Here is a 27,142-nt window from a genome sequence, read left to right on the forward strand (position 1 = left end):
TGCTTCCTCAAGGAAGCTCCAGCTGTGTGACATTATGGCATCCTTCCAAGGGCAAGGGTTCCCTCTGGGCCATCAGAGAATCAAAAGAGTGTAGGCCCCTTGTGATTGAGTTGACCCATGTAGTCCCATGCAGACATGTGTTGTGAGTACATGTTGTGAGTTGGCCTAGCCTGATAACTTCCCCACACTTGTTCTTCAGTGTCCTTTAAGACTCCCCCACAGCCCAGTTTGTAGATTGCTGGTCACTTTGATTTTACTTTTTTTTGATGATACAATATTCAGGTTCCACAACTATTAGGAATCCATTCTGTGCCTCTTTTGACCTTAGGTAATGTAAACCTATTTCCTTTCTAACCTTCTTAAAAGACGTTTAATGGAATTTTGAATTTTTCCTATTGCAAAAATTCTTAGGCTTTTGTCAAAGGAGATTTGAAATACCACATGAAATGATGTACTCACATCCCTCACCACCACCTCCAAATAACTGAATTACATAAATAAAACATTACATAGAAAGTGCTTTGCTACAATTTATGGGAGGTAAATTTAACAAGAACTGGCTCATTGTAGGAAAATTCAACTTATCTTTTCCTGATCTTTTTATTCTATACAGGAAAAGAAATTTATGTCAGCTTAAAAAAAATCTATTACTGCTTCTCATAACTGAATCCATTATTTTTCTCTATGATCCATCAGGCAAAAACAAGAATAGATTGCTTTGACAGAACCTTGAACATAAATGTCTCTAAGAATCAAATGTAGTAAGTAAAATGGGTTTCAGGTGTTATTAAAACAAGAGAGGATAACCTTCTTTATATGTTTCAAAATCAGATCTTACTTAGAAATTTATATAAGACAAATTATATAGTAGTTGAATTTTCACAATTAGACTCTGACTTTAAATAAAGTTGTCTTATACATAGTCAATTGATTTAAATAATTAGTGCTGACCTTAGCTTACAACTATTTTCTATTTATAAAAAAGTCAAAAGTCTCTATTATTGTTAGCTCTACATGACCCATTTTAGTTTCAGAGAAGTTTGAGTGTCTGTATATACACCTACTTAAATCTCAGGGGATTTTCTCCTTAATGGATACCTACCCAGCATCTAATTTTATTCAGATAAGTCAATCTCCCAACTTGTCTCCAGAAAAAATGGTCACATTCCCAGCTTGAGTGGCACAACTTCTGCCACGCCAATCAGCACATAACATTTACGTTAAGTCTATCATTCATCCAGGGAAGGGCATATGACCCCGATTTGCCTGAACATAAAAAGAATGGTTTTTATGCACGCGAAAAATGCATAGAGAGATATTTCCCATTTTCTGGATGAGGAGAAAAGAGCAGGGAGCCCCAGCTGCTACCAAGCCATCTGTGACTATGAGAATGAGGACAACGCTGGTGACACAGGAGAGGATGGGAATAACATGAGTCCTGTCAACATCGCTAAAGTGCTAGAGGTCAGGTACCTAGAGCCCTCTCTACCTCCAGCCTTCCAGTTGGAGCTCACACATAGTGCTTCATCCACTTTGAATGTGGGTTTCTGTGATGGTTTAAATATGCTCCTCTTCTGCTTTAAAGATGAGAAAATATACTCAAAATCTTCTGTTTCCTCATGGCTTGTTTCATTCATATTACTTTATGGCAGAAGATCTTTGTATATCTCCTTGATTTTGAAACTACCTTTGAGAACCCTCCCTCATCATCTAATGAAGCACAAAAATTTGATACACCCATTGCTTAAGAAGACAGTAACATTCTTACAAAGGTTAATGCCATTTAAGATGAGTAAAAACCCTTTTGTCTTACCAGACAAAAATACAGTTTCATAACCAAGGTCAGACATTATTTCTAGCCTCTAGATCTAAGACCAAGCTTGACCTATATTGTAGTCAATTTAAAACTCCAGCCTATATGTCAAAGGCCCATTTTTAAAAAATTATTCAGAAACCCAAGCTATAGCAATCCTACTACTCTCTTCTCATTTTCCTAAACTATTTTATACTTATTTCTCGATTTCGTGGGCTATTAGATGTTTCTCACATATTTCCAGAGATAATAACTCATCTGCCTTGCAATCTGATTCTTAACATTAGGAGATTAAAACTAACGTAGATGATTCTCAGATGACACATACTGAGGTAAAGAAAAATCCCATGATTTCCTTCTACAAAATGAAAGAAATTTTAATTCTTTTTCTCAACAGCTGCTTCATTATTTTATGCATAGGAAAAAAAAATATGTGCAATTACTCCAAGTACAATCAAGTCATTTAACATGGCTTTACCATCATTGTAGTTACAGGATATTTTAAAAGAGAAAAAAAAAAATCTCAAAGCACAGGTCCTGCTGTGCAGCAAAGCAATCAGATTCCTTCATAATAACATCCTGATGGGATTCAGCAAACCGAGGAATAATGAATAACCACTTTAATCAGTAAACAGGAAAATGCTACAACAGTCACTGAGTAAAAATTGACTATCATCTGTTGATCCTCTTGATAGGTGATTCAAACAATAAATACAAATATAAGTACTTTTAAAAAAGAAAAATAACTGGATTTAGTGTGCTTGATTTTGCCAGACAGTGATAAAATATCATCATAGACTGTCCAGCAGTGTGGGCCAGTCGATAAAATGAACATATAATCTTTTTCATAATACATGGCCAAGTTGACCCTATCACTTGAATGTGTCAAGGTAAGCTCTTTTCACAGTTGATTAATAAGCTTTATTTCTGGACTGATTATTGAACTTTTTTGCTACTTCATTATTTAATGTTCCTTTCCGTGTTCATCTGATGAAGTTATTTGCCTCTGAATATGAAAATTCTGTTTCATAATAGTCTTCAAGTTTCCAGTGCAGTGTCTCAAAGGTTGGCCGTTCTTTAGGCTCTCCATTCCAGCATTCCAACATGATGTTGTAGAATTCTTGTGGACAGTTAGGTGGTTGAGGGAGTCTGTAGTTTTGACCCAACAACTGGATTACCTGAGCACCTGTCATGCCTAAATAATACAGAATGGGACCAACAAAAAACAAGTTAAAGATCAGGGTCTTAAATTAATAGATAATTATACTCCAGATTACAAAGCAAACTGATTTCCTTGGTGAGACTATGAGGTCTACCATCCCCTTCCCAGACTGCAGAGATTAAACTAAATCTTGCAGCAAATAATGTCTATAAGACTGCAATTTAAGAGCAAAGGATACAGAGGCAATAAACCACCTCATTAATGCAAATCATCGTCATCAAATTTTATCTATTATGCTCCCACAGGCACATGGTGTGGTCAGCCTCATAACTCTGTCCTCTAAGCCTGGGCAAAGCAGTTAAAGTCACACCTAAGTAAGTGACCTGCAGCAGAAAGGCCCATTTCAGGATTAATTACTCACCACTATAAGGTATTTTGCCATAAGTAATGATTTCATAAAGAAGGATTCCAAATGACCACACATCGGACTTAATGCTGAATTTATTAGCACGAATGGCTTCAGGTGCAGTCCACTTCACTGGCAGCTTTACTTCGTGTTTGGATTCATAGATGTCTTCATTATCTACCTGTTAATGCATTAAGGAATCAAGCCACGTTCCAGTGATATATATATATATTTTTTTTTCTACCCTCATTCATCTGTAACCTGCTTCACATTAAAATTTAGAGGGAAAAGATTCAAAATGAGCTTAGGTCAATTGATGATTACAGTAGCAAATTCCAAATCTGGCTTATAAGACTGAGAAATCTATGAGAAGTCATTAATGCAATGTCATATAAGGGCCTACTATGTGCTAAAAATAGCATTGGCAGGAGCACTCTACTACATATGAGAGAATTCATGTGAGATGGTATTTAGCAACCGGTCTTTAGCAAAAAGAACAACAAAAAAATAATGAAAGCAAAGCCTGTCTGTTTTCAAACTTACTGCTGGTTTTGAAGAGCCACCGAGTTTAATAATTACCACATTACCACTTTTTAAATACTGAAAAGTAGGATCCAAATGATTTAAATTAATATATCAACTCACTGGGGTTCTAATTAATTTATCAAGAAAAGAGATGATGAATTCATGAAGATCAAAAAAGAATCACTTATATGTTGTGTTTCATGTTCCACATCCATATTTTTAGGGCACAATGTAGAAATTGAAAATGAGGAGAAAAACACCTAATACTATATCTCTTATATAAGTTTCTTTTGGCCTGATGTCATGAAATGAGGGGAGGGCCGGAATTAAAAAGCCAATGATTACTGAAGAATTCTGGCGGCATGAAATTTTAGTTGGCATAAAGTAAGCAAAGGGGGATGGGGTAACTATAGAAAATGTGATGCCTTTTGTAAGGAAAACAGAGACAGACAACCAGAGGCTTCCTGGTACTGAAAAATGGATCATTAATTCAACCACAAACTTAATCACATACTTTCCCATCTGTGTGGGCATCATTTTCTCTGTTTTTTTCTCCTTGGTGAAGAAATAGAAACAGGAGGTAGTTTATCTGTAAGGCTTTAGGCTACCACACAACTGCGGACAAAGATTGTGGACCACACAACTTGGACAAAGATTATTTTGAAGAATAACAGCAAATCTATTAGACTACTAGTATGTTAGTCTTTTAACCCATGACAAAACCTAAATAGAACAAAACAAAATTCACCTTAAAAACCCTTGCAAGTCCAAAATCTGCAACTTTGTAGATATTATGTTCACCAACAAGGACATTTCTGGCAGCCAGATCTCTATGGATGTAGTTCTGGGACTCCAAATAAGCCATTCCAGAGGCAACCTGTGCTGCCATGTCTACCTGCTGCATCAGGTGGATTTTTGTTCCAGCATCATCTGAGCAATAAGAGAAAGTCAAAGGTTTACTTTGGAGAACATTTGAATTATTAAAGTGAATTCTGAGAATTACGATGAATGAGCTACCAGTGGGCTTAAGTGCCATAGCACCGATCTGTTGAGCAAGAAACATAATACAAACTATTCATTTCCTGTGAAGGGCAACAATTTTCAGAGTCCAAACACATTCCAAGGCTGTGGCCCTTCCTCCCCTAAAGGAACATTACACTGAGAAAGAAACAGCAGTATCACATCATTCAAACACAGCTATAAATACCTGAAAGAGTCCAGGTATTGTCATTTTCCATAGCACGCACCACTGACTCATCTCTTCATGGAAATTATTTACTTGGTTGCCTCTAGATTTCCTTCAAACATTGCACAGTTTGTTTTAGTCCTTGACGCTATAAAATAATACTAATTTGCATGGCTGAGCCAATGAAAATTTCTCATTCTTCCATCATATTGTTCTTAGAAATTAGTTCAGTAACAAAAATGAAGACTCTATCAGTAGTTATAAAATGTGTGTGTTACACTTGTACTTCATTAAACTTGATGCACTTTTTTCATTTCCCTTTTTAAGCCTGTTAATCCTAGAGATGGTTTGCTCATCTTTCCAGGCATGGACATGCCTTTGATAGACACAGTTTCTCCCACTACTCATAATCAGAAAATTATGCAGGAAAGTCAGTTTGGCCATTAGTAGAGAGGTTAGTTTTACTATGTGGGGACTTTGTGCAATGCGGTCAGCCATCCTGGATACTGTTTAGCTGCTATACCGGTTAGTAGATGTCTTCAGATTTCTGGAGAATTAAAAGGTCTCATATAAATCCAAACTATCATCATCCCTGACCGAATAAGCCAAATATCACCAAAAGTGTGTTGGATTCATGGTCAAGAGTCTTAGGCACAACTTCTGACTTGAGAGGCAACTATAGCTCAGGTGTTGGAAAACTGGCTTGAAGTTAGAGTACCAGAATCTGGATCAGGGCTTTCACAGGGCTCACATTTCTTCCTAACCTTAGGTAAGCCACTTAACACTCCTGTGCCTCAGTGTTTCCATCTATATTGTGGTAATTGTAATTACCTTATGGTATTGGTTGTTAAAATGAGTTAATACATGTAAGGCACTTAAAGCAGAGCCTGGCACCTAGAAAGAACCAGGTAAACCCTACCTGTTTTTATTCTCATTGCTGCTGCCTAAATGGAATTAAACAGTTTAAGCTTTGTCATGGTAGAGATACATACACATTACTCAAACGGAAATGTCTAAATGAAGACATGCACAAGGGTCTGGAGCTCAGGAGAGAGCACGCAGCTAAAGATGTCAACTTAACAATCACAGTTGATGAGTAGGAGTTAAACATTAAAAGTGGGCGAGACTGCTGGGAAGTGACAGAATCATGAGAAACATCAACATTTAGGGTGGGCAGAGGAAGATAAATCTGCACGAAAACTGAGAGGAATCAGTTAAAAGAATGAAAGAAGAACCAGAAGAGAACACCCTAACAGTCAAAGGTTTTGAGAAGGTCACCACATTGCCAAATTCCACAAGTAAGTCCAGCAAGGTAAGAACTGAATGCCTTAGTGGCAGGATGAACAACTTCACTGGAGATGGGGGACAAGGGGTTGAGGGCAGAACAGAAGCTGAGGACATGGAGACAGCAGGAGGAGATGTCAATTTCCAAACCCTAGTCAAGAAAGGAAGACAACAAAAGAGTTGGCAGTTGGCAGAGGAAAGTGTGAACCATGGGAAAGTGATGATCAAGAAATTCATGACTGTGAGGGGCTGTCAATGATATGGGACTTAGGGAGTTTCTGGTGTGCTAGCCATGCTCTCACTCTTGATTTGTGCAGTGGCTATACCATTATTTACTTGCTCACTCTTAAGTAATGATAAATTATGCTCTATGATGTGTGCTCTTTCTATAATGTATGCTATCTTTTCAATAAAAAATGAAATAAACAGAGTTGAGGAGATTTTTTTTTAACGGTGAAGACCTAAGCACAGTGTGTGTATGTGTATGTGTCGGTAAATACATATTTATTTTTTAATGCAAGCAGCATATTTATTTATTTATTTATTTTTATTTTATTTTATTTTAGAGAGAGAGAGAGAGAGAGAGAGCATGTGCAAATGAGAGAGAGGGGCAGAGAAAGACAGAGAGAGAATCTTAAGCAGGCTCCACACTCAGCATGGAGCCCAACGTGGGGCTCAATTCCACAACCATGAGATCATGACCTGGGCTGAAATCAAGAGTCAGATGCTTAAATAAATGAGCCACCCAGGCACCCCTGCAAGCAGTATATTTAAATAGGATATGCGGTGAAACTAACTTCTCACTGATCCATTTGTCCTCTTCTTCCTGGGCAAACACAGAGGACTATATTCCCCATCTTCCCTAGCAGTTAAATTGGATCATGCCACTAGTTCCGTGCACTGCAATGCGTGCAAGAGAGGATGTCCGTCACTTACAGGCCTAATCCTTAAAATCTCCCGCAGTTTTGTAGCTAGAAGAAATAAATTTTGAAATGGCAGAGCCACACGATGAAAGGAGTCTAAATCCCTACGTCACCATCTAAGGCGTGCCACTCAGAAGAGCAGTGTGATGCATATCAAAAATGCATATTTTTACAGCAATGTGCAGAATGAACCTGGACCACTTTCTTACACTGCACACAAAAATAAACTCAAAATGGATGAAAGACCTAACCATAAGACAGGAAGCCATCAAAATCCTAGAGGAGAAGGGTGCCTGGGTGGCTCCATCAGTTTAGTGTCTGACTTTAGTTCAAGTCATGATCTCATGGTTCGTGGGTTCAAGCCCTGCGTCAGGTTCTGTGCTGACAGCTCAGAGCCTGGAGCCTGCTTCAGATTCTGTGTCTCCCTCTCTCTCTGTCCCTCCCCCCATGTATGCTCTGTCACTTTTTGTCTCTCTCAAAAAAAGAAAAAAAAAATTTTTATTTTTTAAATCCTAGAGGACAAAACAGGCAACAACCTCCTTGATCTCAGCCACAGCAACTTCTTACTTGACGTGTCTCCAGAGGCAAGGGAAACAAAAAAATGAACTATTGGGACCTCATCAAGATAAAAAAATTCTACACAGCAAAGGAAACAATCAGCAAAACTAAAAGGCAACCAACGGAATGGGAGAAGATATTTGCAAATGACATATCAGATTAAGGGCTAGTATCCGAAATCTGTAAAGAACTTACCAAGCTCAACACCCAAAAAAACAAATAGTGCAGTGTAAAAATGGACAAAAGAGATGAATAGACACTTTTCCAAAGAAGACATTCAGATGGCCAACTGACATATGAAAAAATGCTCAACATCACTCATCATCAGGGAAATACAAATCTAAACCACAATGAGATACCACCTCACACCTGTCAGGATGGCTAAAATTAACAACTCAAGAAACAACAGATGCTGGTGAGGATGCAGAGAAAGAGGAACCCTTTTGCACTGCTGGTGAGAATGTAAACTGGTGGAGCCACTCTGGAAAACAGTATGGACGTTCCTCAAAAAATTAAAAATAGAACTACCCTATGACCCAGCAATTGCACTACTAGGCATTTATCCAAGGGATACAGGTGTGCTGTTTCGAAGGGACACATGCACCCCCATGTGTATAGCAGCACTATCAACAATAGCCAAATTACAGGGAGAGCCCAAATGTCCATTGACTGATGAATGGATAAAGAAGATGTGGCATATATATATATATATATATATATATATATACACGATGAAATATTAGTTGGTGATCAAAAAGAATGAAATCTTGCCATTTGCAATGATGTGGATGGAACTAGAGGGTATTACGCTAAGCAAGTCAGAGAAAGACAATTATAGGATTTCACTCATGTGGAATTTAAGAAACAAAACAGATGAACACAGGGGAAGGGAAGCAAAAACAAGATACAAACAGAGAGGGAGACAAACCATAAGAGAACAAACAGGGTTGCTGGCGGGGTGTTGGGTAGGGGGATGGGCTAAATGGGTAATGGGCATTAAAGAGGCCACTTGTTGATATGAACGCTGGGTGTTATATGTAAATGATGCATCCCTGAATTCTATTCCTGAAACCATTATTATACTATATTTTTACCAACTTGGATTTAAATTTTTTTAAATGCATATCTTTGTCACATCACTAAATTTTTTGAATTGTATGTTATAGCAGCTAACATTGATTCTTCAGTGTAAAATGAGATGTAAGCAAAACGACAAAACATAACTTAGTGTGCAGCATAATGGCAAAGCATTGCTGCCATGACAGTCAAAATAGCTATGCCTTTTGATATCAAATTAACTCGATACGAAAAGAAATGTGAAAAAGCCAAGATAAACTGGTGACTAGTCCTAGGCCAAGCGGTAGACAGTTTCTAAAATGGCCCCTAATATTCTCTGCCTCCTGGTATTTGGGCTTCTGTGACATTCCCTTCTGTTTAATGTGGTCTGGACTACTGACTCACTTTTAACAAATAAAATATGACCAAAATGATGGGGTATCGCTTCCAAGATAAGTTATAAAAGACTATGGCTTCATCTTGCAAGAACTCTCCTCTCTCTTGCTCTCTCACTTGCTCAGTCTGATGAAGCCAACTGTCATGGCGAAAGTTGCCCTATGGAGAGGTCCATGTACCAAGGAACATAGGGCAGCTTCCTGCCAACAACCAGCAAGGAACTGACTTCCTCAATCCAACAGCCCTGGAGAAGCCAACTCCTGCCAACAATCACCTGAGTGAGCTTGGAAATAGATCAACTTCCCCTAGAGCCTTCAGATAACTGAAGCACCTGCCAAGACCTTGACTGCAGCCTTGTGAGAAACCCTGAGGTAGAAGACCTAGCTCAGCTGCACCTGGATTCCTGACCACAGAAAATGTAAGATAATAAATGCTTGCTGACTTAAGCCACTAAGTTTTGGGTAATTTTTTGTGCACGATAGATAACGAATACAGGTTCATGTTAAGAAAATAATGTCAGTGCTATGCACACGGTTAAAAGCATGGACTACGGAGCCAGATTTCCTGGGTTTGAATTCTGGTTCAACTACCTTGGATAAGTTATAAACTTGTCCATCCTTCAGTTTCTTCCACTATCAAATAGAAATGATAATAATAATAATACTCATTTCATCAGGTCGTTAGAGGAAAGAACTAAGTTAATATTTGTACAACATTTACAAAAATGCCTGGCATATAGTAAGTACTATACAGTGTGGTTTTTTTTTAGAAAAATAAATTGTAAATATATGCACCTCTCCTACCACTATCTCATTTGGTTTTTTGGTACATCACCTCATTTTATACTCACAGCTACATGAAGTAAGTGTTATTACTATTTGCCCCCTTTCATAGGTGTTTCTGCTACTTAGAAGAACAGGTAATAAGTTGTAGAGTGGCGATTCAAGTTCAGGCATGTTTGAGGTTGAAATCTCATGCTCTTAAAAACTATTCTATACTCCTCCCTAAAACCTACATTACACATGATTCCTGAGGACCTGAATGTTGGGGCTACAGTTGTAGCCAGCTGAAGGGTATCTTAGTAAAAACGCTCCTGTCTACCTCAGTCCACTTTAGTGAACGGTCCATGAGAATGATGAACAACATGCTGGAGCTTGATTTATTTTAAACAGTATGTATATATGCAAAAAAAAAATGCAGATATTTATTCTGTTTAAATTTCAGCAGGAAATACTGGACATCAATTACCCTCAATGCTGAAGTTTTTTGGTAAGCCTCTTCTATTTTGGAGAAATTTATTACAAAAAAAAATATTCAGCCAAGCTTAGGGTCTACAAAGGTGGTTCCATAGAAAACTATGTATGTCATTTCAACTATCAAATTCAACATCTAATTCTATTACAGTGGATATAAAGTTTTCACTGACCGGCACAATAGTGAAGGACATCGAGTACTAACATATTTTCTACCCTGAAAGAGTAGAATGGCCTAGGAACTGCCCAGGGGAACCTCAGAACACACTTCTAATGCAACAGTCAGTTGTCAAAACTGATACAAAGGTTCACAATTCTGTGACAATTTACATCCGCAACAAGAAAATATTTTCAACTATGTTCCATCATTTGAGTCTTTCAGCTTATAATGTGTATCATGATGGGCTGTTTAAACGTGGCAGATTCATTTTAAGATCACTTTGTTGAATTTAAGCCCTCTTGATTGGGAAGGGATCGTCTGTAATGAGCATCTCTTCATTATTTCTCATAGCTACTAAGTATCTTAGCAAATGAAGGCCTTGGTAAACTTGACCCTGATAGCCCAATCCACAATATGACAGGGTTTGTGATCACCCCTGAGTAAAACACATTAACAAACCACAAAAATTCTCAGTGCCAGAGGAGTTCGTAATTAATAAGTGGATCTTGTCAAGCTGACACCAAGAGTCTCAAGACAAGCTCAACCCCAAGTCCTGATCATATTAGGTTTAGAATAGCCCCAGTTAATCTATCCATTAATTTTTTTTCATTTATTCGGTCAACACATAATCAGAGCACACTTTCTATGTGCCTGACACTCTTCTATCATTAAAATAAAGAAAAATCTCTGTCCTCAGGGAGTTGTATTTGAGAAGATGCTAACAATAAGCCATATTAAAAAGTCATGCATTGGGATGCCTGGGTGACTCAGTTCAGCATCTGGCTCTTTTTTTTTTTTTTTTTTTTCAAGTTTATTTATTTTGAGAGAGAGGAGGAGAAAGAAAATCCCAAGCACACTCTGCAGTGCAGAGCCCGATGTGAGGCTCAAACCCATGAATTGTGAGATCATGACCTGAGCTGAAGTTGGATGCTTAATCAACTGAGCCACCCAGGTGCCCCAATCATCTGGCTCTTGACTTCGGCTTAGGTCATGATCTCACAGTTTGTGAGTTCAAACCCCACATTATGCTCTACGCTGGCAGTGAAGAGCCTACTTGGGATTCTCTTTCTCTCCCTCTCTCTCTCTCTGCCCCTCCCCAACTCGTGCACTGTTTCTCTCTCTCTCAAAGTAAATAAATAAACATCTTTAAAAAAGCAATGCACGGGGCGCCTGGGTGGCGCAGTCGGTTAAGCGTCCGACTTCAGCCAGGTCACGATCTCGCGGTCCGTGAGTTCGAGCCCCGCGTCAGGCTCTGGGCTGATGGCTCGGAGCCTGGAGCCTGTTTCCGGTTCTGTGTCTCCCTCTCTCTCTGCCCCTCCCCTGTTCATGCTCTGTCTCTCTCTGTCCCAAAAATAAATAAAAAACGTTGAAAAAAAATTAAAAAAAAAAAAAAAAGCAATGCACTATATGATGATTAACAGCTACGAAAAAGAAAAACAAAAAAGCGGAAAAGAGGAATACAAAGAGACAGGAGAGGGAGATTAAATTTTAGAATTCAGAGGTTGACCATTGAAAGACTCACTGTAATGGGAATGCCTGAGGAAAGACTTTTCAGAAGTGAGGAAATGAGTACATGGGTAAGTAATGGGAGGGGGGTGGAATTCAGATAGAGGATGGAAAAAGCACAAAGGGCCTGAAGCAAAGCGCACCTGGAAGATATGAAGAGCAGCAAAGGACAGTGCAGCTGACACAGACTGAACAAGGGAGACACTGGGAGAGATGTGGTCAGTGAGGTAATGGAAAGCTGGGCCATGTAGGACTTTATGGGTTATATAGAGAAAACCAGTGAGTCACAGAAGGCTTTGAGCTGAGGGGGGAACACAATCTGATTTACCTTTTAACAGGCTCTCTCCACCTCCTGTGTTGAGTGGAGACTGAAGGGAGCAAGAACTAAACAAGGGAGACCATTTAAGAGACTGTTGCTTGCCTAATCCAGGAAGGAGATGATGTCAGCTTAGACCAGGGTAGGAGTGCTGAGAGGTGACAAAATCCCGGATATATTTGGAAAGAAGCCAATGAGGTTTTCAGATTAGTTAGATAGAAACTGTGAGAAGTAGAGATGATCAAGAGATTAGGCCTGAGTGTTGACATTGTCAAAGACGGGAAGACCACAAGAGTAGCAGATTACTGGGGATACATAAGATCAGTTTTGGACATGGCTGTTTTGAGACTTTTTAATAGACACCTGGAGTAGAAAATTCCAGCTGTTCACAAACATTTTTTTTCTCCTTGCAACCACTTTAAAGAATTGTACTTCCCTATTCCTTTTGACTTGATTCGACCAAATGAAAAAGGGCACAGAAGTTATCTCTGCATCTCCTGGTTGGAACTCGAAGAGCCAGAATGAGATTAGTCCCATCCCTTTCCCTGCCAAGGTGATCAAAACACCTGAGCGACCAACCAATCTATTTTGCACACATAGCATGAGCAAGAAATAAGTGCCTCTGGGATTTGGGAGAGGGGAGTGTTGCTGCATCATACCTATGTTATCCAGAGAACGGTTCAAGTAGAGTAGTCAAGAAAGCAGTTGGATTTATGATTCTGAAGTAATGGAGGGATGTAGTTTCAGGAGTCTTTGATACATAAATATTATTTAACATTGAAACTGACTGTGCTTAGCAAGTAACTGGTGATGTTACAAAATTCCAAGAGGTCTGAGAGATAAGAGAAATCACACAGATGGGAGAAGAACCAACAAAAAAGACAGGAGGAAAAGCCATTGAGTGAAGTGTCCTGGAGGCCAAATGAAGAGGTATTTCCAAAGGGAAAGAGTGTCCATTGAAATAAATGCTAACAGGTCTGAAGACTGAGAATTGAGTATTAGACTTGAAACTGTGCCCTTGACAAATCATTTTTGTGAAAGATGGACCCAAGATAATGACTGTACTTTTGTCCCAGGGAATAAGGCAAAGGGGGCAATGGCTGAGGTTAGTTTTTCCACGGTGGCTAACATATTCTGATACTGTTAAATTTGAAATCCTCATGCAAAGGAGCTAGGCATAATTTTTAACAGCATTTAACAGGCCCAGGTCCTTTGTTCTTCCCCAGTTTTGCAATTTAATACCGCCAGCTTCACAAGTCACCCTGAAATCAGAGAATACTCTTATCTTTCTAATATCTTTGTTCCATTATTCTCACCTCCCTTTACCTCTGCACGTTCTATCAATCCCACTCTGACATTTCAGGAAAGCAATAGAAAAAGTCTCTTTTTTAAGCATGAATTATTCTCTCAGTACTTGATCTCCACTACTTTGAACATCTCATTTTAATACTCATTATATTGTTGCTTATTAAATTATTCATTTGCAACAAACATCAAAATTTCACAATGCCCTTAAGTCTTCTCCGACTACAGGAAGCAGATGTAGAAATAAAGCAATTGTATATTTCTGCTTTTTAGTCTGAAAATTCTAATGCTGCCTAGCAGTGGAAGAATATTAAACACCAACGAGTATGATGTTCACACTGGCAAAGGAAAAAGAATGAGGGTACCTCTCCCTCTCTTTCCCCCAAAGTATCCCATGTTCCCTAATTCTGAGCCATAGAACAAATTGGCCCGTGACTGATAATGTTCCATTAGTTACAGCAGAAAACAAAGCATCACGCAAAACACCTATTCTTCAATTTTCTACATTACATTTACGTACTCTGATATGTCTGCTGCGAACAATTTGTTCTTCACTACATAAATATTTTCCCTCCCTTTGAGCACACGGTATATATCCTATTAAAAACTAGTTGAGCCATTCATTCTCACAGATATACACATAGTAAATATCCTTTGGGTTATAGAAGGCTTGCTAAATTGACATTTATAGGACTAGTTAAACTAAATCCCTCCTTTCTTCCTTTTATTAAGTCTTTAGCTTACTTTGGAGATATTCTTGCAGACTTCCATGTCTCATCAACTCTGTAATAATATAAATTGGATCTTCTAAAGTGCAAACAGCATAAAGCTGGATAAGCTTTGGATGTCTTAGGTTCTTCATTATCTGTGCCTCCCTCAGGAAGTCATTTGGATCCATTGAACCTGAAACAAGAAGAGGAGGAAATCACTTTCTGTTATTGAGGCATTCCTATCCTCACAGCAGTCTGGTGGGAATCACCAAGATTGCTTCCTGCTTCTCAGTAAAATAAGAGCATTGGTGTCACAAATCTTCAGATTTATCAAAGAAGAGAATCAGTCCACCCAGGGCAACCTAATAACTGATGTGTTGGTGCATCAAGGGTGTGTAATTTATGTGTTATGACCTGTAGGTGAGGAGAGGTTGATTCAGGTCCATATGAGAAATGAAGGAAAAAGGAGAGACTGGCAGTCTAACTGATAAAACAAGGCAAGCAAATTAAGAGCACGAAAAGAAGGCATTCTGTTAACATGAATGCTGGAGGACACTGAATGTTTAATTACTGCAGCCAGAGCTTTTTGGTCCAGGATCCAGGGAAGACTGATAGCTGCCCTGTCCTTGGTACCCACTGTGGGAACAGCTGGATAACAATCCTGAAGCCATGACATTCTGCCATATTTATGTCCTTAACTCTGTAGGGACATATGGTATAGGCCAAACAGAAAATATTCGGGGGCTACACCCAAAACTGAGTGTCTTTTTGCACTAGTCTTTTATGTCTAACTTGAAATTGATCTTCAACATTTTCTCCTATGTTAATACTTCCATAAGTCAGACTCTTAACAGATTAACCAAATGATAAGGGAGAAGTATTGGGACCTATTTTGAAGACTCACCTACAATTACATTGTATTTTAATGGTTCAACTCTTACCTTGCAAAGTGCCACGTAGTTAATAACAAAATCTAAGAAGAGGAAGGATACCTGGAGTTTACACTTTACCGGTAATTTTCAAAAATCTTTCATTATTTTTAAAGATATGATGTATCAGAGGCATTGCTGTAATTGAAGGAATACTGTCATTTCATATCTCAATATTCACTATGGATAGTGCAAATATCATTTCCACTGATGCTCAAAGAGACTGTCCCATTCATCAGTATCTCATGATGAAGACTTCACAACTGATATTTGAACCCAGGCATGGATAAGCTTTGACATTCTAAAATAGCAGTCTGACTTATTTATTAATATGAAGTCAAGACGAGTTCCATGTGACTTGCAGATCATTTCACATAAACCATTTAGGCAGTCTAGCCTTTGGTATTCCCTTGAGAGTCTAGAAGTTCAGAACACAGGCTTGATTAAACTCCAGATTCTGGTCAAATCCTAGCTCACTGGGTAATCTTCAGCGAGTTACCAAACATCTCCAAACTTCACTTCTTCATCTGTATAACATGGCTAATAACCCTACTGATACCATAATATCATTATCAGGAAATTGCAATAACAGGAACATATATGTTCAATGACTGTAGGCCATTATTTGTATTATTATTAATAAGCATATTCTAGGAAAAACCAAACAGATCAACTGTATTTTTTTTTTTAATTTTTTTTTCAACGTTTATTTATTTTTGGGACAGAGAGAGACAGAGCATGAATGGGGGAGGGGCAGAGAGAGAGGGAGACACAGAACCGGAAACAGGCTCCAGGCTCTGAGCCATCAGCCCAGAGCCCGACGCGGGGCTCGAACTCACGGACCGCGAGATCGTGACCTGGCTGAAGTCGGACGCTTAACCGACTGCGCCACCCAGGCGCCCCCAACTGTATTTTTTTCACAGACTGAGGAGAGGAAGGGGCAAGGACTTACTGAGGAAAAATAGAGAAAAATGACCTATTCTCATTTCCATCATGATCTTCTGTACTTCCTCAATTCCATCCCTACCATTGGAATTGGAATTATCTACATAATCAAAGAGGATTAAAATTTCGAGTCATAGTGGCAAAATGGAGCTGAGAATAAAAGAGGCACCCAAACCATAATGAAGGACTTTCTTCTTGTTAAATTTAGTTTGGCCTATGGTCAAATATGGATATAGTGGGATTCTTCCCACCACACCCTCAACATAATCTGATTCATTAAGTTTCCAGTGATAATAGTCACCATTCAGGCAATTTATATACACAATATGTTTCTACTCTAATGCTTTGGTAGCCATCAGATTTGTGAAATGCAGGACACTCGAATCATTGGCAAATCAGACTACCCACAAGACCTGAAAAACCACGGTACATCAGGAGCCTCTGCAGGTGAAGGCTGCTTAGAGCACTCCATGGCTACACTGGTTGCAGCTGACCAGCTACACAGCAGAGACCCAATTTCAAGTCAGCTAGTAATGCAGCATTAAATATTAATTTTTGCCTGTCAAAGCTACTATGGGAGTTGATTTCAGGCTCGTCTTTATTGCGTGGTAGTCTGCTAAGCAATAAATAGCTGCTAAGATTGATTAATGGCCCCAGTGAAGTGAAGACATTTAACCAATCACCAAAGCTGTTTGCTGCTATTACACTGTAAATCAATAATAATTATTCCTGTTGGAGAGAAAACTATCGTGGCGCTTTTTTTTAATATAAGAAAAGTGATTTTTTTTTTTTTTTTGTTCTTTTTTGACCTCCAGAAGGCCTTCCTTGGAGAGCAGTGTTAGGATGAATAGCTAGCTACTTCGTTTTGAGAAAAGAATGATTAGATTGAACAATAAAGTTTAGGCTCAAGTGTCAACGAGATTACGATTCAAAATAATATATATGCAGTGATTGTGAAAATCTCGGGTGCTGGAATAGATCATTCTCACCTGGAGTGCTCACACAGCATCAGCCACTTCAAAGTGCTTCTCCATCACTTCATGAGGCAGGTGTAAATGCCTGACAGACGTCCTGCACTAGCGAATCTGCACTTCCGTGGACATCTGCAGCATCCCCATTGAAGCTAACATTTATTAAGAACTCACTGCATATATTTTATGTACGTTGACTCAATTTGTCCTCATAAAACTCTATGAAGTAGGAACTATTATAATCCCCACTTCCAGATGAGGAGATTCAAAAGATTAATACATTGTCCAGTGTCCCAGAGGGCAGAGGCAAGGTTGAACTCAGTTCTATTTTATACTAAACTTTATGCTCTTACTATAACACCAGAGGGGCCCAGACTTTCTTGGTTCATGGCATCCTCATTGTCTCAGTAACTTTTTTCATGATATGCCCTTAAGCCAAAATGAATACCTAAGAGTTCTATTGATTATTTGGTTAAATCAAAGCAACTTTAAAAGTATTTGTGTTCTAACAACTTAATACCCATTTAAAAAAGTAATACAGAGAAATTTTTGTGTGGCTCTTGAATGTGATCCCAGTCACCACCAAAAACCCAGTTTCACAAAGATATGATGTCACCAAAGGAATGGTGCTATCCAGCAGCACCCAGGTGCTCAAGTTCTGCCATCAGGAGGCTTTCAAAACCCTTAAGAATTCTGGTTAAGTAAAGAATGAAGGTCCCCTAGAGAACTAATTTCTAGCCTCTAGTTATTATTCTTACCTATGTTATTAGATGTAGATATGAGGCGACTACAGTAACGCTGTACTTTCATAGACTGTCTCCCCTGGGGTGTGATGCAATAGTGATAGATGTGAGTTCAGATCCTAGCTCTTCCATTTACTGACCTTATAATAATAATAATAACAGTAATAATAATAATTAAAATAAAAACAGTTTTTCTTGGTCACTTACTATGAACCAGACATTATTCAAAGCATTTCCACTAATGACCCAGTTTAATCTTCGTAATAATCCTGCTGGGTTGGCCTTATTAGTATCTCTTTTTTGCAAATGATAGAACTGAGGCACAGAGTAGTTTAAAACTTACTCAAGATCATATGACTAGTACATTTCAGGAAAGTTACTTAATCTTTTTAAATTTTCTTATCTCACTTTTAAAATGGAAGAGATAATGCCTGCCTGAATAAATATTATTTTAGTACACCCACTTTTAATTTCCATGATAGGAAAAAGGAAGATGGAAGAAAAAATAGTTCCTACATTTCCAAATATGAGGTCTTTTAGATGGACCGTTTTACCTTTTAACCATAAACAATTAGTATTTAATAAAATTGTTTCTCCCTGAAGATCTCCAAGGTTCTATTGATTTAAGTATTGTTTTAAGTACTTCCAGTAAAGTCACCTTTTTAAGAGTTTATTTTATTTATTTTAAGAGAGAGAGAGAGAGAGAAACACGTGTATATGTGGGGGAGGGGCAGAGAGAGAGGGAGAGAGAATTTTAAGCAGGTTCTGCACTGTCAGCATGAAGCCCGATGTGGGGCTCGAGAAAGCCCGATGTGGGGCTCAAGAACCGTGAGATCATGACCTGAGCTAAAATCAAGAGTTGGACACTTAAGCGACTGAGGCACTCAGGCACCCCTAAAGTTAGCATTTTTAACGAAGGCTAGGAAAAAATGTGGAGAGGGACAATCCTAACTCCAGAGAAGAGATGCCTGGTTGAAATCTTGCATTGGGGATATTTTAAGACTTAGCTGATTCCAGGCACATGCTCTTGCCTTTAGAATCTGAAGCATGTTATCCTTTATGGTCACCTGGGCCAGAAAACATGATTACTGTACTTGCTTGGTGCCTGCATTGGCTGTCCTGTGACCTTGCAGACATTTACAGTGGCAAGTTGAGCTTATAAAAATTAACAAATGCTGGGGCATCTGGGTAGCTTAGTCGGTTAAGCATCTGACTCTTGGTTTCAGCTCAGGTCATGATCTCACAGTTTGTGAGTTCGAACCTCACATCAGGCTCTGTGCTGTTAGCACAGAGCCTGCTTGGGATTCTCTCTCCCCCACTCACACTGTCTCTGTCTCTCTCAAAATGAATAAACTTCAAAATAATTTTTTTAATTAACATATGCCATTTAACCTTTGACATTCTCATTCTCATACCTGGTTTCAATGTTTTTACTGCTACTGGAGTGGTGTTGTTCCATAGGCCTTCCCATACTTCACCAAACTGACCAGATCCTAATCGCTTCAGAAGCTGTATGGAGTTGCGGTCTATCTCCCACTGGTCCACGGTTTTGTAAGACAAATCAAAAGGCGCTGGTACTTGTACCTGTTTCACAGAATAATTAGAAAAACTATAAGAAAAAGATTTAACAATTTTTTGGTTGAAAATAATAGCCTAGGTACTTTTAAAAAGAGAAACCATTTTTAAAACCAAAATATTGTAAATTTTATTCTAATTACTTTAAAATGGAAAGCAATTATGGCAGAATCTGTATCATTACCTCTTTGAGCTGATCTCCTCCCTAAATCTTGCTACATGAGGCACCTTGCTGTCCATCTGCCCCACCCCACACCCAATGCCATCCCTGCCTGGGTCTGGCATGGTCTTCCTCTGCCTCTTTGCCTTCCTCTGCCAAGCTAAATCTCCCAATGTTAAGACCCATTTGAAGTTCCACCTCATCCACAATTACTTCCCAAATTCTTTGGCCTATAGCGTTTACTATATGTATCATATATTTTTGCATAATTAAATTTTTCATCTTATTTTGAATTTATTTATTTATTTGTTCATTCATTCATGTACTTGTTCATTTAATAAATAATAATTTTTCAAGCACCAACAAAGTGCCATTCTGTAAACAAAGTAGGCAAGACCCCTGCCCTCCGAGAGTTCATAATCTAGTTTACTATCTACCAGAGGAAATTCTTAGCCCCTCCGCCAAGTCATTAGCATTTTGAGTACACAGAAGATCATTTATGCTTCTTAGTGAACACTTTTCAACAATATTGGTTAAACAGAGTATTTTCTAAGCCACAGGTAAGCTATTCTTAGCATGAGCTTAACCATTCTTGTGGGGTCATTCATACCTATTCCATCCAACATATAATACTTACACCAAAGTTGCATGTTCACTGGGCAGGATTTAAGTCAATGAATTCCCTACATATTGGACAAAAGTCTTCAGCTTCTAATTGTCCATAATATTTTGGTCAGGCATCACCAGGAAGCTTTCAGTGGTCATCCAGGCATAAACCATAGGGCTGGCTGTCCCATGGACAGTACATGAGACCTGAACTCAAGACGAGGAGCTGAGGTTTTGCCCCACTACCATGTAAGTCCACTACATAACTTTAAATCAACCTAGGTAAAACATGCAACAATTGAATACTGATAGATTTAATAAACTCTATAAATGTTGTTTGGCCTGGCCAAACTATTATAACAGTTACTTAAATGATATTTCTGTATAGATATTTCAGCCAGATAATGAGCCTAGCAATTTCATATTGATATCCTTGAATACAGAGCTAAATAAGAATTATATTCCAGCACTTTTTTTTCCCTCCAGCCATATGAGTAAGTGCTCCAGTGTCAAGATACCAGATTAATTTCTTGGAGCAAAGGATGAATATTTTCTGGCTTCAATGAGTGCCTAAGGTCAGGAGTTGGCAAACTTTTTCTGAAAAGAATGAGATAGTAAATATTTAGGTCTTTGTGGGCCATAAGGTTTCTGTTGCCACTATTAAATGCTGTTCATACAGAGAAAAATCAAAGGGAATTTTTAAATAAATAAGCATGCTTATGTTCCAATAAAACTTAATATTCAAAATGTAAGTGTGGGACAGTATTGGCTCATAGGCCATGGTTTCTCTATCCATGCCATAGGTAATCAAATGAGTTTTTTTTTTTTCCTGAACAGACATATCACATGACTAATACTCCAGTATCTGAAGGGAAAGAGTTAACCTCAAAATCAACACAGCTTGAAAGCATTTTACCTTTAAGCATGGTTTTCCCAGCTGGACACACAGGCCATCCCTTGTCTTGGTGTAATGGCCCACAAATTCATTCAGTGTTGAAAAGATTCTTCTCTGGGTAAGGAAAAACCCCCCTTCATCCAGTCTTCTGATCCTGTAGTGTTTCACAATCCCTTCATCTAAAACTGGAACCCAAAATAAGTCCTATTAACATACTTCTTGCCAAAACCAAGCAAATCTACTTATTTTGTGGTGATAGTTTCAATGCATGGAATAAAATTTTCATAAATTCTGTTCATTTCTCAACTTTGTTTCAGAAAAGACTTCAGAAAGTTTATAAAGGATATATAGCAAAATAAAAAGGGAAAAGAAATGGGAAACCACATTAAAGGAAATAGAAGATAAAAATAACAGAGTGAGGTCACCACTAAAAATCTAGGCTTTGAGGCCTATTGAACTTGATTAAAACAAGCCATAAAATTGACTCTATCATTCTACGGGTTCCTGCCTGACTCGGTCAGTAGAGCATGTGTTTCCTGATCTTGAGGTCGTGAGTTCAAGTCCCACTTATAAAAAAAAATTTGACTCTATCATTCTGGCAATGCAAAGAGGGAAATATTATCAGTTTCAGAAATCACAGCGTTCATAAGATAAAATCACAAAAGTTGTTTAAAAATAGTTCAACTCTTCCTGGCACAGAGACCAGGGAGAATTTTCTCCCATGAGATCCTATGAAGGGGACACTGAAATAGAATAAAACGGTGTCCTCAGGACTATCCGACAATAACATCAGGAATTCTGCAGGTCCGCTTATTATTCTGTCTCTTAATGCAGGGTGATAACAGAATGTCCAAGCACAGTTCAATAAACGCTATTCTACAGGGCCCAAAATAATGCAATCCATGTATACAACATCCCAGCACTATTGCTTGATCTCGTAACAGCCAGTGGAATGAACGGATTGCATACCCTTTTTCAAATCATCTGACTATAGCAGATTTCTTGCTTTTGCCTGCCACCAACAATTCTCCCTTCTTCTTGTAATAGCACCCCAATTTTTTTCAGAGAATCATTGCTCCTCTGAGAGCATGTGGTCCAGAGATTATCATTGCCAACCCTGAGCCAAGGAATGCACAATCAGAGCCAAGAAGACTCAATTCCAGGACTTGTGCTACAGAGCTGCAGGAAAACAGAAAGCAGTTGTTATGATTGTTGTTTTGGTTTTGTTTCTGTTTAACTGCTAGGAGATTGGACCTACAGGCAAAATCTTGCCCTAGGCAGGGAGAAAGCTTTGCCTGGGAAGTTCTTTCCTTGATATGGAAAGTGAAGCTTAGACCCTGGAGCCAATCACACTGGCTTTTCAGCTTGAAGAATCAGTCACCTTTTTTACTTAAACTAGTAACTTTTTTACTTAAACTTTACTTAAAACTTTTTTACTTAAACTAGTTTTTGCACTTGCATTCAAAAATATTGACTAATACATTTCATAAGCTATTCTTTCACTTAGCCAAGTTATTGGTAAGTATTGAGCAGCATTTACCAGGATACAGATATTCTTAATTCCTTGCTAAATATAAAAATTATACTTTAGGGGCGCCTGGGTGGCGCAGTCGGTTAAGCGTCCGACTTCAGCCAGGTCACGATCTCGCGGTCCGTGAGTTCGAGCCCCGCGTCGGGCTCTGGGCTGATGGCTCAGAGCCTGGAGCCTGTTTCCGATTCTGTGTCTCCCTCTCTCTCTGTCCCTCCCCCGTTCATGCTCTGTCTCTCTCTGTCCCAAAAATAAATAAACGTTGAAAAAAAAAATTAAAAAAAAAAAATTATACTTTAATAATGGGTCTTGCTAGAGCAATGCTCTCTTGAAAGAAAAGAAGACTAAGAAAACAGCTCAATTCTAGTTTGGAAGTTTACTGAGGGCATGCCAATGACTAGGGCAAAGTTTTCCTCACAAGAGAATTGGCGCACATCACAATAGCTCAAATAAAAAACAGACAATATCACACGTTGCCAAGGAGGTAGAGTAAATGGAACTCTCACACACAGATGATAGAAGTGTAATTTTTACAATCACTTTAGAAAACCGTCATGCTCTACTAAAACTGAACACAGTCATACCTATAGTTTAGTAATTCCACTCCAACATATAACCAACAAAATGTACAATATATACACCAAAACACATGTATAAGAATGCTTTTAGCAGTATTATTTGTAAGAGTCTAAACCTGGAAACAATCCAAATGTCCATCAACCATAGAATAGACTAATAAATTATTTTATGTTTGTCTAGGGAATCCTATGCAGATTTGTAAATAAACAAACCATAAATACACGCATCTATGTGAATGAATCTCACAAACACAAAAATATAGTTCCCTTATTTAAAAACTAGCAAAATTATTGATATTAGGAGTCAGACTGGAATGTTGGTAAGATTCTCTTTCTTGACTGGATGCTGGTTTACATGCATGTGTTCACCTCATAAATGCTCATCAAACCAAACTTTTATAAATTGTGTATTTTTATTACACATGTCATACATCGATTTAAAAGAATTTTTTAGGGGCACCTGGGTGGCTCAGTCGGTTAAGTGTCTGACTTTGGCTCAGGTCATGATCTCACAGTTCGTGAGTTCAAGCCCCACATCGGGCTCTGTGCTGACAGCCCAGAGCCTGGAGCTTGCTTCAGATTGTCTTCCTCTCTTTCTGCTCCTCCCCCACTCATGCGCTCTCTTGCTCTCTCTCTCTCTCTCTCAAAAATGAATAAACACAAAAAAATTTTTTAAAGAATTTTTTAATGGTTATTTGCTCTAGTTCATGGACAAATAGAACATCAAGTCCCTAAAGTGCTACATCATGGCACATGCTGAATTATTTCAGTCTAGAAAGTTTTTAAGGTAAATGCTACCTAATTCTCATTTTGGATATCAAATTTTCTCAGTAAAGTATTCAAAGAACACTAATTTTAAGCAAAATAACTTTCTGATAAGCATTGTGAAAAACCTGGTTACAAAATGTCCTCCTAAATAACTGAGTTAATTTTTGATATAAGAATATAGGTTATAAGCCAGAAAAATACAGAGGAATATCAAACATAAATGAAAATTTTTTTGAGTGCGTGATGCTGAATTTGAAGGTAGCCTTTCTATTACATCAACAATACTAATAATGTAACCAACACACCACACAAGCACAACTAATAATGTAATAACATCTTTTGTTCAATGCTTTTTGAATAATATTGAATAAGAAAGACAGTTCCCTGCACCTAGATGAAAGCTCCAACAGAGCTTTTCTGATCACACTTAATTATAGGTTCAGCTTTCACTTAAAATCACAAATGCAGTCTCAACTCAAGCTTAGATTGCCCAGTCCAAGATATTAATCAAAACACTCTGCTATTCAGTTTAATAGCTAATCTGTCTGTTCAGGTGTACATCAGGCTGAAAGGCAGCAGTGGGAAAGGTAGGTGTGGGTGGCTGTCTTTCTTTCTCTGCCTAGAGGTGTTCTTTCCTCATGGCCTTGCCAGCCAGGATTTGAGTATCTAGGGTAAGAGCATAGAGAGGAGGAGATAAAGAATGAGGAAGTTCTTATTGGACTGGCAGAGTCTAAATCAGCTTCAACCCTCAGCCTGGCAGACGTTCAAGCTGATTCTTCTGTCAAGAACACTTCTGTAGCCCCCTCCCTCCTAAGATGCAGGTGTCTGCTAGGCCACCTCTGCCCTAATTGCTTTTCAGCTTCTGTTTCTTTAGCAGTTTACCCTCCACTCCAGTGCTTACAGGTCCCCCCTCATTTTCTGGCAGAAGTCCTCTTGAGCAGAACCCAAAACTCCTCCAGACGATTTATCTACAGCTCCCTGGCACTTTTGCTCATGGACAAGGTCCACTTATGGTCTAAGATAACACTCACACATCCTTTACCCCGACAGTTGCTGGGGACTGACTGATGCCATGTGGCACCTCCATCCTACTGCTACAGGCTGCTTTAGCCTACTCAGCCATTGGAGTCAGGCTCGAGTGTTGCATCTGACCAACTGGAGAGAGCAGAGAATAAACTCTCACAGTGGACTTCTCACTAGGTTTGGGGTTCCACTCATCTCCCTGGGAAGATCAGAGGGACTCACACCTTTTTCCAAAAGCAAAATGCCTTGATCAAAGCATTCCTCCCTCTTACTATTAGCACCCTTTTAAGATCACTAACAAGCTGAAGGATCCAAGAGCTGCAATACCTGTCTTTGACCAATTTCCTGGTAAACTCTGGGTACGATGATTTGGCATTGGATTTTACTTCCATTGTATCTTCACAGCTATAGTCAAAAATTCCATCTAACATTCTGTAATACTCACACTCATTGAACCAAATTCTATGCTAAGCACTATAGTACATTATCTCTTTTTATCCTCATAATAGCCATACAAGGTAGACATTAATAGGCCTGTTTTGTAACTCGTAAAAGCAAGTAGTGATATTGCCAGGATTCAAACATGGGGACTTGTGATTCTAAGATTCCTTATAACTGGAGAGTTTCAGATAGTAGATCTAGTTGTCAAATAAGACACATCCAGTTCATGACCATAAAATCATGTCATCTGTTATGTTAGTATTACGTATAACAAATCTAAAGACTCCACCAAAAAATTGTTAGAACTAATGAACAACTATAGTACAGTTGCAAAATACAAGTCAATATAAAAAAAACCTGTTGTTTTTCGATACACTGATAATAAACTATCAAAAAGAGAAATTAAAATAAAAATCCCTTGGGGCACCTCGGTAGTTCACTTGGTTAAGTGTCCAACTTCAGCTCAGGTCCATGATCTCACAGTTCATGGGTTCGAGCCCCGCTTTGGACTCTGTGCTGACAGCTCAGAGCCTGGAGCCTGCTTTGGATTCTGTGTCCCTCTCTCTCTGCCCCTTCCCCGCTTGCACTCTGTTTCTCTCTGTCTCTCAACAATAAATAAATGTTAATAAATAAATAACATAAAATAAAAATCCCATTTACAACGGCATCAGCAAGAATAAACTACTTAGAAATAAATTTAACCAAGAAGGTGAAAGGTCTGTACTCCAAAAACTATAAAATATTGATGACGAAATTTGAACATACACATAAGTGGAAGGATATTCCATGCTCATGGATTGGAAGAATTAATACTATTAAAATGTCCATACCACCCAAAGTCTTCCACAGATTCAATGCAATCCCTATCAAAATTCCAGCTGCATTTTTCAGAAATAGAACACACAATCCTAAAATTTGTAGGGAACCATAAAAGACCCTGAATAGCCGAAGCAATTGAGAAAGAACAAAGCTGGACTCATCACACTTCCTGATTTCTTTTTTTTTAATATAACATTCTTTTTTATTTTATTTTATTTTTTATTTTTTAAAATTTACATCCAAGTTAGTTAGCATATAGTGCAACAATGATTTCAGGAGTAGATTCCTTAGTGCCCCTTACACATTTAGCCCATTTAGCCCTCCCACAACCCCTCCAGTAACCCTCAGTTTGTTCTCCATATTTATGAGTCTCTTCAGTTTTGTTCCCCTCCCTGTTTTTATATTATTTTTGTTTCCCTTCCCTTATGTTAATCTGTTTTGTCTCTTAAAGTCCTCATATGAGTGAAGTCAAATGATTTTTGTCTTTCTCTGACTGACTAATTTCACTTAGCATAATACCCTCCAGTTCCATCCACATAGTTGCAAATGGCAAGATTTCATTCTTTTTGATTGCCGACTAATACTCCATTGTATATATATAC

The 27,142-nt window shown here is 38.5% G+C and overlaps 1 protein-coding gene across 1 annotated transcript in view; it reads right to left on the bottom strand.

Annotated features, from left to right (window-relative positions):
- Positions 1 to 1,711: 1,711 nt before the first annotated feature.
- Positions 1,712 to 27,142, bottom strand: part of FRK (fyn related Src family tyrosine kinase) — a 106,956-nt gene continuing 81,525 nt past the window's right edge. Inside the window, exons 3-8 of the mRNA XM_030316196.1 lie at positions 21,405 to 21,568; positions 19,563 to 19,731; positions 14,594 to 14,752; positions 4,655 to 4,836; positions 3,397 to 3,562; positions 1,712 to 3,008 (exon numbers count right to left, since the gene is read on the bottom strand). Of these exons, the coding sequence (XP_030172056.1) occupies positions 2,797 to 3,008; positions 3,397 to 3,562; positions 4,655 to 4,836; positions 14,594 to 14,752; positions 19,563 to 19,731; positions 21,405 to 21,568 (1,052 nt within the window). The 3' untranslated portion in view covers positions 1,712 to 2,796. The remainder of the gene's footprint in view (positions 3,009 to 3,396; positions 3,563 to 4,654; positions 4,837 to 14,593; positions 14,753 to 19,562; positions 19,732 to 21,404; positions 21,569 to 27,142) is intronic.

This window comes from Lynx canadensis, chromosome B2 (assembly GCF_007474595.2).
Source record: "Lynx canadensis isolate LIC74 chromosome B2, mLynCan4.pri.v2, whole genome shotgun sequence".
NCBI classification, from domain to species: domain Eukaryota; kingdom Metazoa; phylum Chordata; class Mammalia; order Carnivora; family Felidae; genus Lynx; species Lynx canadensis.